The sequence below is a fragment of the Mercenaria mercenaria genome, chromosome 19 (assembly GCF_021730395.1).
Source record: "Mercenaria mercenaria strain notata chromosome 19, MADL_Memer_1, whole genome shotgun sequence".
Classification (NCBI taxonomy): Eukaryota; Metazoa; Mollusca; class Bivalvia; order Venerida; family Veneridae; genus Mercenaria; species Mercenaria mercenaria.
In genome coordinates, this window is record NC_069379.1 from 20,855,094 (window position 1) to 20,870,106 (window position 15,013).

A 15,013-nucleotide genomic window follows, 5' to 3' on the forward strand; every position below is an offset into this window, starting at 1 on the left:
TATAAATTTTGTGTAATTTATTGTATTTCCGCAAGCTCAAGTAGAGACATATTTCAAGGTGGCGGCCAGTATCCAAAATGTTTGCAGAGATTTCAATATACAGTTATTTTTATGATAGAATCATCAAACTATTGGTAAACAATTATAAAACTAAAAAATATAAGTGTCAGTATCATTTTTTCTAGGGTGCCTCAAGTAAACGCATTTAATGAGACAGAACTCAATCTCCAACATTGAAAAATTAAGGTCGAATCCTACGTATCTGTTTTCAGTTTTGCTCACTTCATTAAAAAATAACTGTGGGGCAGAAGTAAAACTTACCTAAATTTCTTCCGCACGTAACTCAGTATTTTTAAAGATGTCTAACTCTACCCCTTCTATTTCAGCGGTAAATTCACTTTGAACAGCAAGAAATTGCTTATCAAATGAATATTTTCCATTTTTGTACGACAAATCAATAATAAGTCTTGAAAGAAGTAAAAACTTACTAGAAAAAAAGAAAAATAAGGAAAAATAAATTGGTCCCAGTAGAGCTTGAACCTACATTGTACGCACCCCTGAAAGTCGCAGTCAAAGTAGGTTTATGGCAGAAATTGAATACTCTTCAAAGAGGAGATACTCTATTATGGGCCTAATACCTTAATATGTGATTTGTGATATGCGTGTTGATAGCGTGCACATCTGCGAGCTGTGAGTTTCGTTTTGGGGAGGCTGCGTTTTTGAAATATGATATTCACTGTTTGATATTAATCATTGTTCTTTTTTTTATTGAAAATTGTATAAGACTCGAAACCTTGAACTGATGGTTGTAATATTACTTACAAGTCAAGAAAAAGTTTATTCGGCAAAAACATACAGGTTCATCGCCAATTACAGTTTTGAGCTACATACAGATCTCACAGAAAAGTATAAGTAATATAATGCGAAGTTAATATACTTCCCTAACGTGACAAGTTAAGTGCTTTGAGTTAAACTCATAAAAGATTTGAATTTAAGAATACAAAGCCACATACATTACATTAATATTTTAGCAAATATTGTTTCCGTAAATCATAACAAAAAATGTCAAACCAAAAAATATGGTATTCATTTTCAATTTGATGCTCACTAACAACTGTGAATATTTCTAGTTCTACCTTCTTTGATTGCCCATTTATATGCAGAGCATCTGAATCTTGATAAAGCTCTTCCGCATTTTACATTATCAACAACTTATCCATTTTTTAACATAAGTCATTTTGAAAGACATGACTTTTCTTACGTAACTTCTGAATGCCACTGTTGTAAATATTGAGTAAATATTCCTTGTACATGTATTACAGTATTATTTGAACAAATATTGTAATAATTTTATAAGTATGAAAATTCTAGATCTGACAACAAACGTTCCACATTTTTTACCACCTATTCACTTATAGTACTTTCGCATCCTTTAGGTAATAAAGAGTCTGTGGAATTCGTGATTTTGTGTCAATACTTAATAAGTCTAACTTTACGCACGGCCGATAAAGAAAATCTGCCAAATTTACCAAAAACTGCTGAAGTTGTTGTCTGCTGTCGCACACCAAGAACCTGTTTCAAAAATGTTAAATTCTTCGCATCACAATTTTTTCTATCAAACAAAAGTTTATCTTGAAAATATAAAAACTTGGCAAAACAATTTCGTGCCGTTTTCCCGTTAGACAAGTGTGCCATTTTTTCTAAAAATCTAAACAATTGAGAATGTCGTTTTCCTTCATTTTTTTTCCATAATTTTGAAAATAAAAGTGACAAATACTCTCTAGCGCCGTAAACCTTTGTATAACACACATAAAGATGTAAGTTTTATTGCTTTAAATTGAAAAACAAACAAATCAGAGAAAATAAACCGATTTTTATCGCTTTTTAACATGGCGTCAAAACAGACGTTCATGGTAAAGTTTGCGACGTCACAGCTAAAAATTTTCACTTATTACCAAGAAAACAATTACACATTCATGGCGGGGATAACTTCTACTTTAATATGATAACAAAATCATATGCGGGTTGTAAAAAAGTTACAAAGTGCTATTTCACCTTAATGCTTAATTAGACAATGATTTTTGAGCCTTAAAATAGTTTCCATTCGGCGATAGCATAACTCCTAAATGCGTCATTGTCTAAGCAACTTTCAATTGTTCATTGTTATAAAGCAATTCAACATTCTCTAATCTGTACGAAAACTTGATTGTTTTATCAACGTTTACAGTTATGCACCTTTTGTTACAATAAGTTTGCAAGAAATCCTGGATATGAAAGTTTAATGATTTACTCGTTAGACCTTTAGATAACAAGAATACAATACATACCAATATATTGAGCTTTTGAAATGTATAAATTATATGTGGTTCTATCAAAATAATTCACAGCCGAATGAAATTATAATTTTACTTTGCGTTGTCGTAAGCATTATTTAGGGTCAGATCGCAAGTGGTCGTTTCTAATATAAGCTTCTAAAAATTTTCATCTCCTTGAAAGCTATGTTTTGTAACTGGATGATAATACATCGTTTCTGAAAACAGAAAAAAATATGTTTTAGATAATTTTTTCATCCTGTGATAGAATACATTTACAAAGCGTACGTATTTAGTTTTTATTTAAAATTACTTGAGCCGTATACTGGTAAGTAGTATTTAACTGTAGTATTCTTTTTACAAATTCTATTCATTATAAACCTTTACTAATTTTGTGCTATGTTTTCAGTAATGTTTTACGAAATAGCGTTCCTTTTTTGATAAATGCAGAAACGAATTAGAAATGCAGAACTCTGTGCCCGTATTTGTAGAAAATATACAGATTGAGTAAAAGCTCTGCTAGATAAAAATTAAGAATTAAAAGAAGACAGCAGGTCCAAATATGTTCTGTGAACGTCAGTATAATTCTGTAATGACATAATCCATCCTTTGTATACCAAGCTATTATACATTATCAAATTTATATTTATTATCTTGGGTTTAACGTCGCACAGACACAATTATAGTTTATATTGCGACCTTTCAGCTGTGTCATACTGTGACCTTTCAGCTGTGTCATATTGCGACCGTTCAGCTTTGGTGTTGGAGGACGACTCCAGGTGCCCCTCTGTGCATTATTTCGTCAGGAGCGGGCACCTTGGTAGAACCATCGACCTTCTATAAGCCAGCTGGATAGCTTCCTTACATGAACAATTGAACATCCCAAGTGAGGCTAGAGCCAACATCGATGAAGGGCAGGGCAAGTGATTTGAAGTCAGAGGTCCCTATACATTTTTTAAAAAGTCATAAGTGAGTTGATATCATCAATTACATGTAGATTACCTTAAACTCACCCGTTTTTATTGTAACTATTATATTAGACATTGTCACCGAGCTCACGACGACAGATTATTAACTGAATTTATATATCGTTTAATTAGGGTTACTGTATTGGATCTGGTCAGGTAACGGACAATTGTCTTTTTGGTGAATAAATTACGATAGCCGTCACTTGCTTTGTTTAGATTTTCCACATAATAAAATGTTTTTTTAAAACTAAAGTTCGCAACACCACAAGTAAATCCAGTTACAGAATATCGAATATTCTTGAGAAAAGTAATAAAACCAATGGTAGTGTCAAAGTGCCGGGCACTGAAATTAGAAGACATTATACGAGTAATGTAGGGTAAAAATCAACCGAAACACTTCAAAACACCCATTACTAAACACAAAAGCTAACATGCATGACAAATAAAATACCACACTATGCATGGCTACACAAACAAAATATGATAACATACTAGTAATCATGTTTCTCTTACCGCATTTCAGATTGATTCCTCTTTTGGAACTTAAACATGACCATTTGGAAAACACTTAAAACCACAAAATATAATTTAGATTTCAAAACTATGCATGGAACTATGATTGTGCAGACAGACTCTCAAAGGAAAGTTATAAAACTGTTTTTATAGCTATGGTGTACACTCCTACCCAGTCTAGATGAGGTAAGGACAGAATGCGTACTAGCTCTGTAAATACTTTCTAATATAAACCAGCAATAGAAGGAAAGGATTATTTTCATCTATTTGCAGCTAATGACCACCAGATTGGCATATTATTGGGCACTTTTGTTTGTTTTGCCTCTCATCTGTGCTAACTTTACTGATGTTTGCAATGAGACATATTCAAACATACAGGGTCTACAGGTAAGAATAAATATTGCTTAAAGACACTGATTCTGGTATGCAATGTATGGGCCAATGGTTTGTATATTGGCGGTAAGGGCCAATATAAAAGACTGGATGATTAATAGACCTGATTCTGTTTATCATAATAAGCTACTTTATCCTGTCGCTTGCAGTATTTTTGACTCGTTATCAGGGTGCCGTATATCTTTCTTGATATACCATCAGTTGACACGTGACCAGTGATATACTGTCAGTTGATCATGTGACCTTATGATCGATATTGTTGTCATAAGAAATTTTGCATTGAAACCATCACTATTGTGTTGGAAATGTCCGAACTAAGAAAATGAGTGGTCAAATAATGAGTTTTTATTCAAAAAGGAAGAAGTTATTGCGATTTTAATTGTAACCACATTACTGCGTCGGTAATTACGTCATTATATAAGTGACGTCATTATGAATATGACGTCATTTAAACGGTTGTCGCACACTTATTTTTGTAAAATAAATTGCTAAATATCGGAAAATGAAGTAATGACAAGATAAATAGAATAATAGGTTAGTGCCTAAGATGGAGAAAGTTTATCTGGCTCGGCTCCGGACGTTATCAGGTTCGCCTTCGGCACACCCGATAACCTCCTCCACCTCGCCATATAAACTTTCTCATCTACGGCACTAACCTATTATTCTCTACGTATAGCTACTGTGCAGTACATAGATAGCATGTGATATTTTTCACCTGTATAGCAAACCGGTTCTTACCTTTATTACGAGTTTAGAAAGCCTGATTAAATTAGGACTAAACAAACAAGTTATAAGATACAACAGTATTTTTACAACAGTATTTTTATTTTTTAATTAATCAAGTTTTATAACATTTATATCTCATTATTGCTGGATTTATATTAAAAAAATAAAAGAAAATGCATTCAGACACCTTTTAAAAAATAATGAATAATTTATGAATATTAATTAAATTATGTGTATTTTGAACAATGATATCTGTTTATTGTTGGATTTTATTATACACGTCCATAGTTTTTTATCTATCAAAAATGCAACTGAACGCTTCTTTAATTTCTAATCAAATCCAGCAATATTATTTTTTCTGGTTTTAGTTCGTTACTTAGATAAAAGATCATAAAAAATAATAAAAATACTTATCATTTTCCTTATTGAGTTTTAAATAATTGTTTTATTTATTTATTAAATAAATGTGAGAGTTTTCTAAAAAGGTGAGAATTATAATGCCTTTATGTAAGAATTATAATTTAATTGGTCACGACATTACTCAACATGACTGAGCAATTACAATTAGTATATTATCAGCTAAAATAATTTTGTGTATTACTTTTTTTCAATTCCAATATTTCATTGGGCATAAACAAATAAATGTAATAATAAGTGTATATTCTCAAACAAAAGCTACATTTCAATCAATAAAATGCAAAACACTGGAAATAACCAATTATCATTACATACATTAATCAATGCAATTTATGATCCTTTGACATGGCCTTTATGTCAAGTCTGCAGGGGTTTTATGGACCCTTATCAGACCTGACCAGACAGGATCCTGTTTATTGGGGAATAAGATGTCTGGCATTTATTGGGGGTCACTTATATTGGAGATTTACTTTGCCTTTAATTACATATATGAAAAATATTATCTTACTTTTATACAAAAATATTTGCTGCGGTAAAAGAACCATTTGAAATATTACAACCACTCTTTTGTAGAGTTGTCATTGGTAACTGTTTTGCAACCGTTATACAGACAGACATGAATTATTTTGTGTTGCAGTGTTTTCCATGTAGGCCAGGATATACAAAGAAAGATGACTGTAGGACAAACCAAACCCTCGCACAGTGTATCCAATGCAACGAAGGAACGTACCAACCATACTGTATTTCTGCAAATGAAACTGGAGAGTGCAGAAACTGCACATTATGTGCTGATTATATCGAAAATTGTACTATTTACCATGATGCTGTCTGTGGAGGGAGTATTAATACAAAAAATAGCACAGGTACAATATTTGTAATTCAACAAATGAATCTAAGAATCAAATAATTGAGGTATGAATATTATTTTGTTTTTTTGTTTACCGCTTCATCGCAAATATAGTTACAGGACTGAAATACTGTTGAAAAAAAACGGCGTTAAACCCAAAACAAAGAAGCAAATATAGTCGAAATGCTTCGCGCTAAGATATCTTAAGTGTCAAGCATGGAAAATATTACAACTTCCGCAGCTATATACTTCGCAACGAGCAATGACCATTAATGCAGTCAGCCTATTTTCTTCTTCTTCTTTTCGTTCGCGACTACACTGTCAGACCAGTAGCCTCGATGAAACTTGAGGTTTGCCGCAGATCCTCAATGCCTCCATACAGTTTCTGGTGGATTGAAGTATCTATCGGCCAAGTCGCAGCTCGCTCCTGGTCATGCCTTTTACATCTCTGAAGTATATGCTCCGCAGTCTGATCTTCTTCACCACATGGACAAGTTAGCGATGATGTCAGTCTGTATTTCTTGTACATGTGAGCATTGAGCTTGTTGTGCCCTGAGCGGAGCCTAACCATCATCACTTGTTCAGATCGATCAAGGAGACGAAAAGCATCTTCCTCCATCCTTGGTCTCGTTAGTGCCTTGATGATGGTGACTTTCTCCTTGTAACTCACAGGTTCTGTTGGTTCTTACTGAGCTCCTAGCTTAGCCAGTTTGTCTGACTCTTCATTGCCTGCAAGTCCACAATTGTATGGAATCCACTGAAGTGCTACTTTGCAGGTCATACTCAGGCTCTGCATTCTCCTGGCTAGCTGCGGAGCTTTATTGTTGATCAGAGCTTCCATGACAGACAGTGCATCTGTGAGAAAGACGACTGAGGAGCTTTCTTCTGCCGAGTCTTCAACCATTGAGACGGCCTTCATGAGTGCTTCAGTCTCTGCCTTGTAACTGCTGCAGTGTTTTCCTGTGGCTGCATGTAGTGTTTCTCTTTCGCCAGATGGGTATTGAATGAAAACTCCTGCTCCTCCATCTTTGACGGCGCATGTGGCCGATCCGTCTGTATAGACATGAGTCCATGATTCCGGAGGATAGTCTTCTTTGATCATAGCAAGTGTGAGGCTCTTCCGAATGCCTTCATCCTCTTGCTTCCCGCGGTCAAGACGAGGAACAGCAAGTCTCACAGTCACTGAGGACAGATCATTCGCTAGTGGGTTTATAATGTCTTCACTACCTAGGGGAGTCGTTGGTATGCTCAGCTCAGTTTTGAACTCTCGGTTAAGTTTCTTTGCCTCATGTACGAAGCTGCTACGTTTGAGCCGATCCTTTGTGTAGCCATCTAGCTTGGCTTTCATGGGATGGTCTTGAAATGACCTGAACTTCTCTGCTTGAAGCAGAACCTTTGCATGTCTTCTGTCTTGTAACGGCTGTGTGCCTGTTAGCTTCTCCATGAAGGAGATTGGTGTAGACTTTGTAGCATCTGTCATGATCTGCAATGCTTGGTTCTGAACCTTGTCTAAAAGCCTGTTGGTTAGTTATGGCAGTAGTGGACCAGGCAGTTGAGCTATACTCTAAATGGGGTCTCACTGTTCCCTGATATACTGTCTTGGGTATTTGCTCCCCACGTTGTTCCAGCAAGTTTGCGCATCATGGCAAGCTTTCTACGGGCCTTCCCTTCTGCTTGACTAATGTGGGACTTCCAGGTTAGCCGTTTGTCAAAGGACACTCCGAGGTATTTTGCCTCGTCTGCTTCAATCAGCGAAGTATTTCCCATCTTGATTTTACCCGCCCTCTGCTTTGACGACAGGGAGAATAGTGTGGTGGACAATTTCTCTGTATTAATCGATACACACTGAAAGCTTGTTGATGGCTTCTTGCATCCTGTATGTGGCTGTAGTGGCATGGTCTTCCTTACACCATAACACCAGATCGTCAGCGTAGAGAGCAGCCTCAACTCCTTTCGGTAGTTTAGACACCAGATCATTGATGAAAAGCAAGAAGAGTGTAGGGGATAAGACTCCGCAATGTGGGACACCATGACGCAACAGGAACTTCCTATTGCTGGCATGTTCTAAACTGACTCTTGCTCTCCTGTTGTGGAGGTATGACTTAATCCACCTCAGCATGTGACCTCCTACTACAGTCCTCATCAGCTTGACGAGGAGTCCATCAGTCCAGACTTTGTCAAACGCCCTCTGCAGATCAATCCATGCTGTAAGCACGACTTTCTGCTCTTGGAAGGCGTCCTCTATCTCTTGCGATAGATAAGTGGTCTGGTCCTCAGTGGAGCGGAATTGTCTGAAGCCAGCTTGTTGCGTTGCGAATAGGTTGTTAGTCATTATGTACCACTTCACAATCCTCTCCATGGTCTTTCTAACACAGCTGGTTAGGCTGATTGGGCGGTAGCTTGCAGCCTTCTTTGGATCTTTCCCTTTCTTGTGGATGGGGATCATGACTGCCACTTTCCATATCTGTGGAAGCAGTCCTTGTGTCCAGCTGTAGTTTTCCAGGAGTTTGCAAATTGCTTCAGTGCCTAGATGGGTCAGCATTTCATTTGTGACTCCATCTGGTCCAGGAGACTTCTTTGTCTTCAACTGCCTAAGAGCTGTCTGTAGCTCATGTAGTCAGCCTATTTTTACTAAGGTCGTTTTTTTTCTACGCTACTGTACATTTATGTATATTAATGAATATAGCCACCCGTTCCGCTGCTATTGATATAAAAATTTTATTGTAGAAGACACCAGTGAAATAAAAGGAACTTCATTGTGGTCGATCATTATTGGGATTTCGGTGACAGTTATCTCCGTCGTAACATGTGCATGTTTTTTGTTCAGGTAAGCCTGTAGAAATTTGAGTATGAGTTGCAACACTCATACAGATATTTTGCACTTACTATCCCTCGCAATTAGTTAATAGCAGTGATTTTGAGAAAAACGAAGCTCCTGCTGATAAAAGGATGTGTTGGAAAACCTGCTTTTGTTTTTTGTTTTGGTAACCTTTTATAGTATAAGTATTTGAGGAATACTAGATCTACAAGATATCGTAGGCTACCATCAAGTATTTTAATTGTTCTACAATAAATTGCCTTTGTTTTCCCAAAATTCAACAAATGCAGGACTGGCTGTAAGCTAATGAGAGACTGTTAAAGTGAATACTGGATGATATCTTGCGAATTAACTAATGAAATAAGGGAAGTTAAAGTTACATTGCAGAATACAGCGTTTCCAAATTATACACAGCTTTTACTAGCAGTGAAGTCCAAGGAAAGTATTCGGTTTTGTCTGTTTAATTCTGTATTGTAAAAATGTTTATCAACATGATACCACTTAAACTACTTTCTCAGTTTCTAACTGGCAATCGTAAAGAGATATTATGTTGAACCTTTCTCTAGGCAGGCAGACACTGTCATTGCTTTTACAAAAACTAATTTTCTGGGCCGTTATATTAGCGATATTCTTCAAATAGATAATCTGTTTTAGCTAAATTAGTGTATACAGCTTTTCTTCAGAACCGCATGTTAAATAAAACTAACGAGTCGGATATTAGATTTACGGGCCAATTCGTTTCACTTAACCAGTGATGTGGCGGTCATGTGAGTGGCAAGACAAAGGTAATCAACGGTTTATTAATAAACGAACATTTCGGCGTACGCCGGCTACGTAAGCTGCAAATAAAATCCAGTTTATAATGATTTTCTTTTGCCGCCTGTTCCAAAAAAGTGAGCAAAATATTTCTTGCAATATGTTTTTATCTTTGCGGGTATTCACCCAAATTTCCAAATGTTTACCCAATTTTATAACGCACAAATATATGATATACCGCTTTGCCTATCTCACAAGACCTGTGCACATCGATGTACGCCGGATAGACCCGGGCAGTGCCGGGAAGCCAAACGATCGCCTAGCCGTATGCCCGCAGCGAAACGACGTACGCCGCAATTAGTGAAACGAACTGCCCCTTTATCTGTCTAATGATGGCATTATTATACATACATACATACATACATACATACATACATACATGCATATTTACATACATACATACATACATATAAGCCCGCCCGCTCAGTAGATAGAACGTTGATCTACGGACCGCGGGGTCGTGAGTTCGATCCTCAGGCTGGGCGTATGTTCTCCGTGGCTGTTTGATAAACGACATTGTGTCTGACATCATTAGCCCGCCACCTCTGATTCTTGTGTGGAAGTTGGCAGTTACTTGCGGAGAACAGGTTTGTACTGGTACAGAATCCAGGAACACCGGTTAGGTTAACTGTCCGCCGTTAGATGACTGAAATACTGTTGAAAAACGGCGTTAAACCCAAAACAAACAAACAAACATACATACATATAAACATAGAAAGATACATACACATATACATACAAACATACGAGAGGTGCTTTAGGATATACTCCATATTGAATAGGATGTGTCTCAGGCTACATGGGGTATACATTTTCAGTCAATTCGATTTGGTAAAGTGTATAACTATCGTCATTTTTGGTTTTATATTTAATAGTAATTTAAAGACATTTTTGTGAGAGCGCATCGGTATCTTAGTAGTAAGCGCCCGCTTTGAGTGCGTGAGGTCGTAAGACACCAGACCGTGTCATACCAGACATGAACAGGAGGGCCATAATGGCCCTATATCGCTCACCTGTTATAATTGCACTTAAGGACAAGAAGGTCATAAAATCATAATCAAGATCAATCATGACAGTCCATTTAGACCATGAGTATTGGATCTCCTTTTTAAACACTGCTGAGCAAACTGATCCAATCATAACTAAGTGAACAAAAGAAGGATCTGCCAAATAAAAACAAGAGTACTGCAATGCAACGCAAATGCAGAGCAATATACCCAAAACCTTTGACCCCTAAGTGTGACCTTGACCTTGAAGTGAGCCATTCGAAACATGCGCTCTGCACGTCGTTTTGATAAGGTGAACATTTGTGTCAGGTTTCTTTGAAATCCTTCAAGGGATTCAAGAGTTACAGAGTGAAAGGGACATTGCTAATCAACAGACTGACAGACAGACGGATACCAAGGCGATAACATAAGACGTCCCTTCGGGCGTGTATAAAGGAATCGATATCTTATGGTGATAAAAGTTGTGTGCAAGTTTGGTTAAAATCAAATCATAAATGAAGCTGCTATTATGCAGACAAGGTCAAAATAGCTAATTTGGACTCTTTCAGGGGCCATAACTCTGGACCCCTTTATGGGATCTGGCCAGTTTGAGAAAGGAACCAAGATCTTATGGTGATACAAGTTGTGCAAGTTTGATACAATTCAAATCATAAATGAAGCTGCTATTGTGCAGACAAGGTAATAATAGCTAATTCTGGCCTTATCAGGGGCCTTAACTCTGGAACCCATAAAGGAATCTGGCCAGTTTAAGAAAGAACCAAGATCTTGTGGTGATACAAGTTGTGTGCAAGTTTGGTTAAAATCAAATCATAAATGAAGCTGCTACTGTGCAGACAATGTCAAAATAGCTAAATTTGGCCCTTCAGGGGCCGTAACTCTCGAATCCATTATGGGATCTGACCGGTTCAAGACATGAACCAAGATCTTATGGTGACACAAGTTTTGTGCAAGTTTGATTATAAAAAAATCAAATCATAAATGAAGCTGTTGTTGTGCAGACAATGTAAAAATAGCTAATTCTGGCCTTTTCAGGAGCCATCACTCTATAACCCATGATGGAATCTGGCCAATTCAAGAAAGAAACCAAGATCTTATGGTAATACAAGTTGTGTGCAAGTTTGGTTAAAGTAAAGTCATAAATGAAGCTGATATTGTGCAGACAAGGTCAAAATAGCTAATTCTGGCAGTTTCAGTGGCCATAACCCTGGAACCCATGATGGAATCTTGCCAGTCCAAAAAAGGAACCAAGATGTTATGGTAATACAAGTTGTGTGCAAGTTTGGTAAAACTCAAATCATAAATGAAGCTGCTATTGTGCAGATAAGGTCAAAATAGCTTATGTTTTGCCATTTCAGGGGCCATAACTCTGGCACCCAAAATGGGATCTGGCCAGTTCAAGAAAGGAACCAAGGTCTTATGGTGATACAGGTTGTGTGCAAGTTTGGTTAAAATAAAGTCATAAATTAAGCTGATATTGTGCAGACAAGGTCAAAATAGCTAATTCTGGCAGTTTCAGTGGCCGTAACCCTGGAACCCATGATGAAATCTGGCCAGTCCAAAAAAGGAACCAAGATGTTAAGGCGATACAAGTTGTGTGCAAGTTTGGTAAAAATCAAATCATAAATGAAGCTGCTATTGTGCAGACAAGGTCCAAATAGCTAATTCTGGCCCTTTCAGAGGCCATCACTCTGGCACCCAAAATGGGATCTGGCCAGTTCAAGAAAGGAACCAAGATCTTATGGTGATACAAGATGTGTGCAAGTTTGGTTAAAATCAAATCATAAATGAAGCTTCTATTTTGCAAACAATGTCAAAATAGCTAATTCTGGCCGTTTAGGGACCATAACTCTGGAACCCATAATGGAATCTGGCTAGTTCAAGAAAGGAACCAAGACCTTATGGTGATGCAAGTTGTGTGCAAGTTTGGTGAAAATCAAATCATGAATGAAGCTGATATTGTGCAGACAAGTTGTGTGCAAGTTTGGTGAAAATCAAATCATAAATGAAGCTGATATTGTGCAGACAAGGTCGAAATAGCTAATTTTGGCCCTGTCAGAGGCCATAACTATGGAATCCATCATGGGATCTGGCCAGTTCAAGAAAGGAACCGAGATCTTTTGGTGACACAAAGTTTGTGCAAGTTTGATTAAATTCAAGTTGTAAATGAAGCTGCTATTGTGCTGACAAGGTCAAAATAGCTAATTCTAGCCTTTTCAAGGGCCATAACTCTGGAACCCTTAATGGGATCTGGCCAGTTCAAGAATGGAACCAAGATCTTATGGTGATACAAGTTGTGTGCAAGTTTGGTTAAAATAAAATCATAAATGAAACCACTAAAAAAACGATAAAAAAATATTGACGCGCGCACTGACGGACACACGGACTGACGACGAAGAGTGATCACAAAAGCTCACCTTGTCACTATGTGACAGGTGAGCTAATAGTGGTACTGGTAGCTTACTCGCATTAAGAGGCTTGTACTTGGACTATCAGCCTTGTGTCAGTATAATAGCAACTGGGTGGGGTTTCATGTCATCTGTTTACGGTGTGATATTTTAGTGAGTTAGCACTATGAAGTTGGGTAATTGGCTATTACTGCCATTACTTATATGTGACTGCAAAATTGTTGAAAAACCGCTAAACCGGAACATACAAATACACTCTTCTGTGAGAAAGTATATCAAAACCCAATTTTATGGCGATGCTGTTTAAAAACTTCGTAAGAGTTTGTTTAATGGCAATTTCTCATCTGTATTTGGTAAAGTTTTGTCATGAGACATACCGCATGTTCAGTTTACAATTAATATGCTTTCCACTTTGGTTGTACCTGGCAGACAGGCGGACGACATAGCTTTGCTAGATAATTTGATTACATCCAGGTTATGAGCGAGTCGAGAATATTTTTAAAAAAAAATATGTTTTGATGTTTACACATATAGTTAATCATCTATCAAAAATAAAGTTTTCAAGAAGAAATTGTTCAAATTGTTTCTAATGTGTGTGTACATAAAGCAAACTACGTCTTTAATGACTCAAAATATATGTTGCAAAGCAAATACTATAAAAACCTTTTTAACACATCAATGAACACAGTTTCTACTTGATTTACGTGAAACTAGTAAGAATGTTTTTCTTTATACAATATATATTTCGTTCGTCTAAAATTCGTAGATTTTAATTTCGAGTTAAAGATACAGTATTTGGCAGTTTCGTCTGATCGTTTGAATTAAACTTCGCGGATTGACCCAACCGCCCAATCCACAAAAAAGTTAGCCACCAACACCCTCATCAGTCCTCCCGAATATTGATGATTTCACAGTATGTTCTAGGTCATGACATATATATATATATATATATATATATATATATACAGCTGATACATACAGAGTCCTATAAATCTTGTGACGCCAAAGGCGGAGAGTATTAAAAAATATGATAAAAGTATTAAGAGAAAATTTGAAAAAATATCAGAAATTAATGTAGTCATGCATTTGATATCTGGATATAAAATATATTACGTTTGTAGGCCTTTAGGTGCAATGCGTGTAAAAGTAGCCTATAAATGTTTATTAACTCTTAGCCTGCTAGCGGCAGGTGATTCTGACCAGTGTAGACCAAGTTCAGCCTGCACATCCGTGCAGTCTAATCATGGTCTGTACTGTTTGCCATTCTGTCAGTATCTTTTTGTTTTGGTAAGTATCTCTTTTTACAGTAAATGGTATTATCCAAATTCAAAAGTTCATTATAGAAATTTAGCAGGATAAGGGTTAATCAATGCTTTGATTAGATGCATTTGTCGTTGAAACATTTTATTGTTATCTTAAATTCAAGAACGTTCCTGTTATTTTCGTATCAAAGTCATTAATCGTAAATTTGGAAAATATTCTTTCACATACACAGTCATTATTATTTTTACTCTTCTAGCTCTCGAATTGTTACGTGGAACGACTGATGTGGACTTTGATATAGAAGAAATGAGGGCAGAGAAAAGAACAAATATAGAAGAGGAATCTGTAAATATAATATATGTTTATTTTAAAGAGGCCTATCTCGAGATGTACACACGATATTAAAAGTTCAAAATGAATTCAGAGATATCTTACAAAGTATACAGGTGTTTCACCCTTAAGGTGGAAGAAAGAACAGATGGTTCTACATAGCTTTTCTCATTTGCCTTTCATACGGAAGAAAGTACT

At 36.5% G+C, this 15,013-nt stretch overlaps 1 protein-coding gene across 1 annotated transcript in view; it reads left to right on the top strand.

Moving 5' to 3' along the window:
* The window catches only part of LOC123542693 (glucose transporter type 1-like), a 57,797-nt gene that overhangs the window by 37,614 nt on the left and 5,170 nt on the right, over nucleotides 1-15,013 (top strand). The window contains exon 3 of the mRNA XM_053531217.1: nucleotides 14,742-14,830. Coding sequence (XP_053387192.1) covers nucleotides 14,742-14,830 — 89 coding nt within the window. The remainder of the gene's footprint in view (nucleotides 1-14,741; nucleotides 14,831-15,013) is intronic.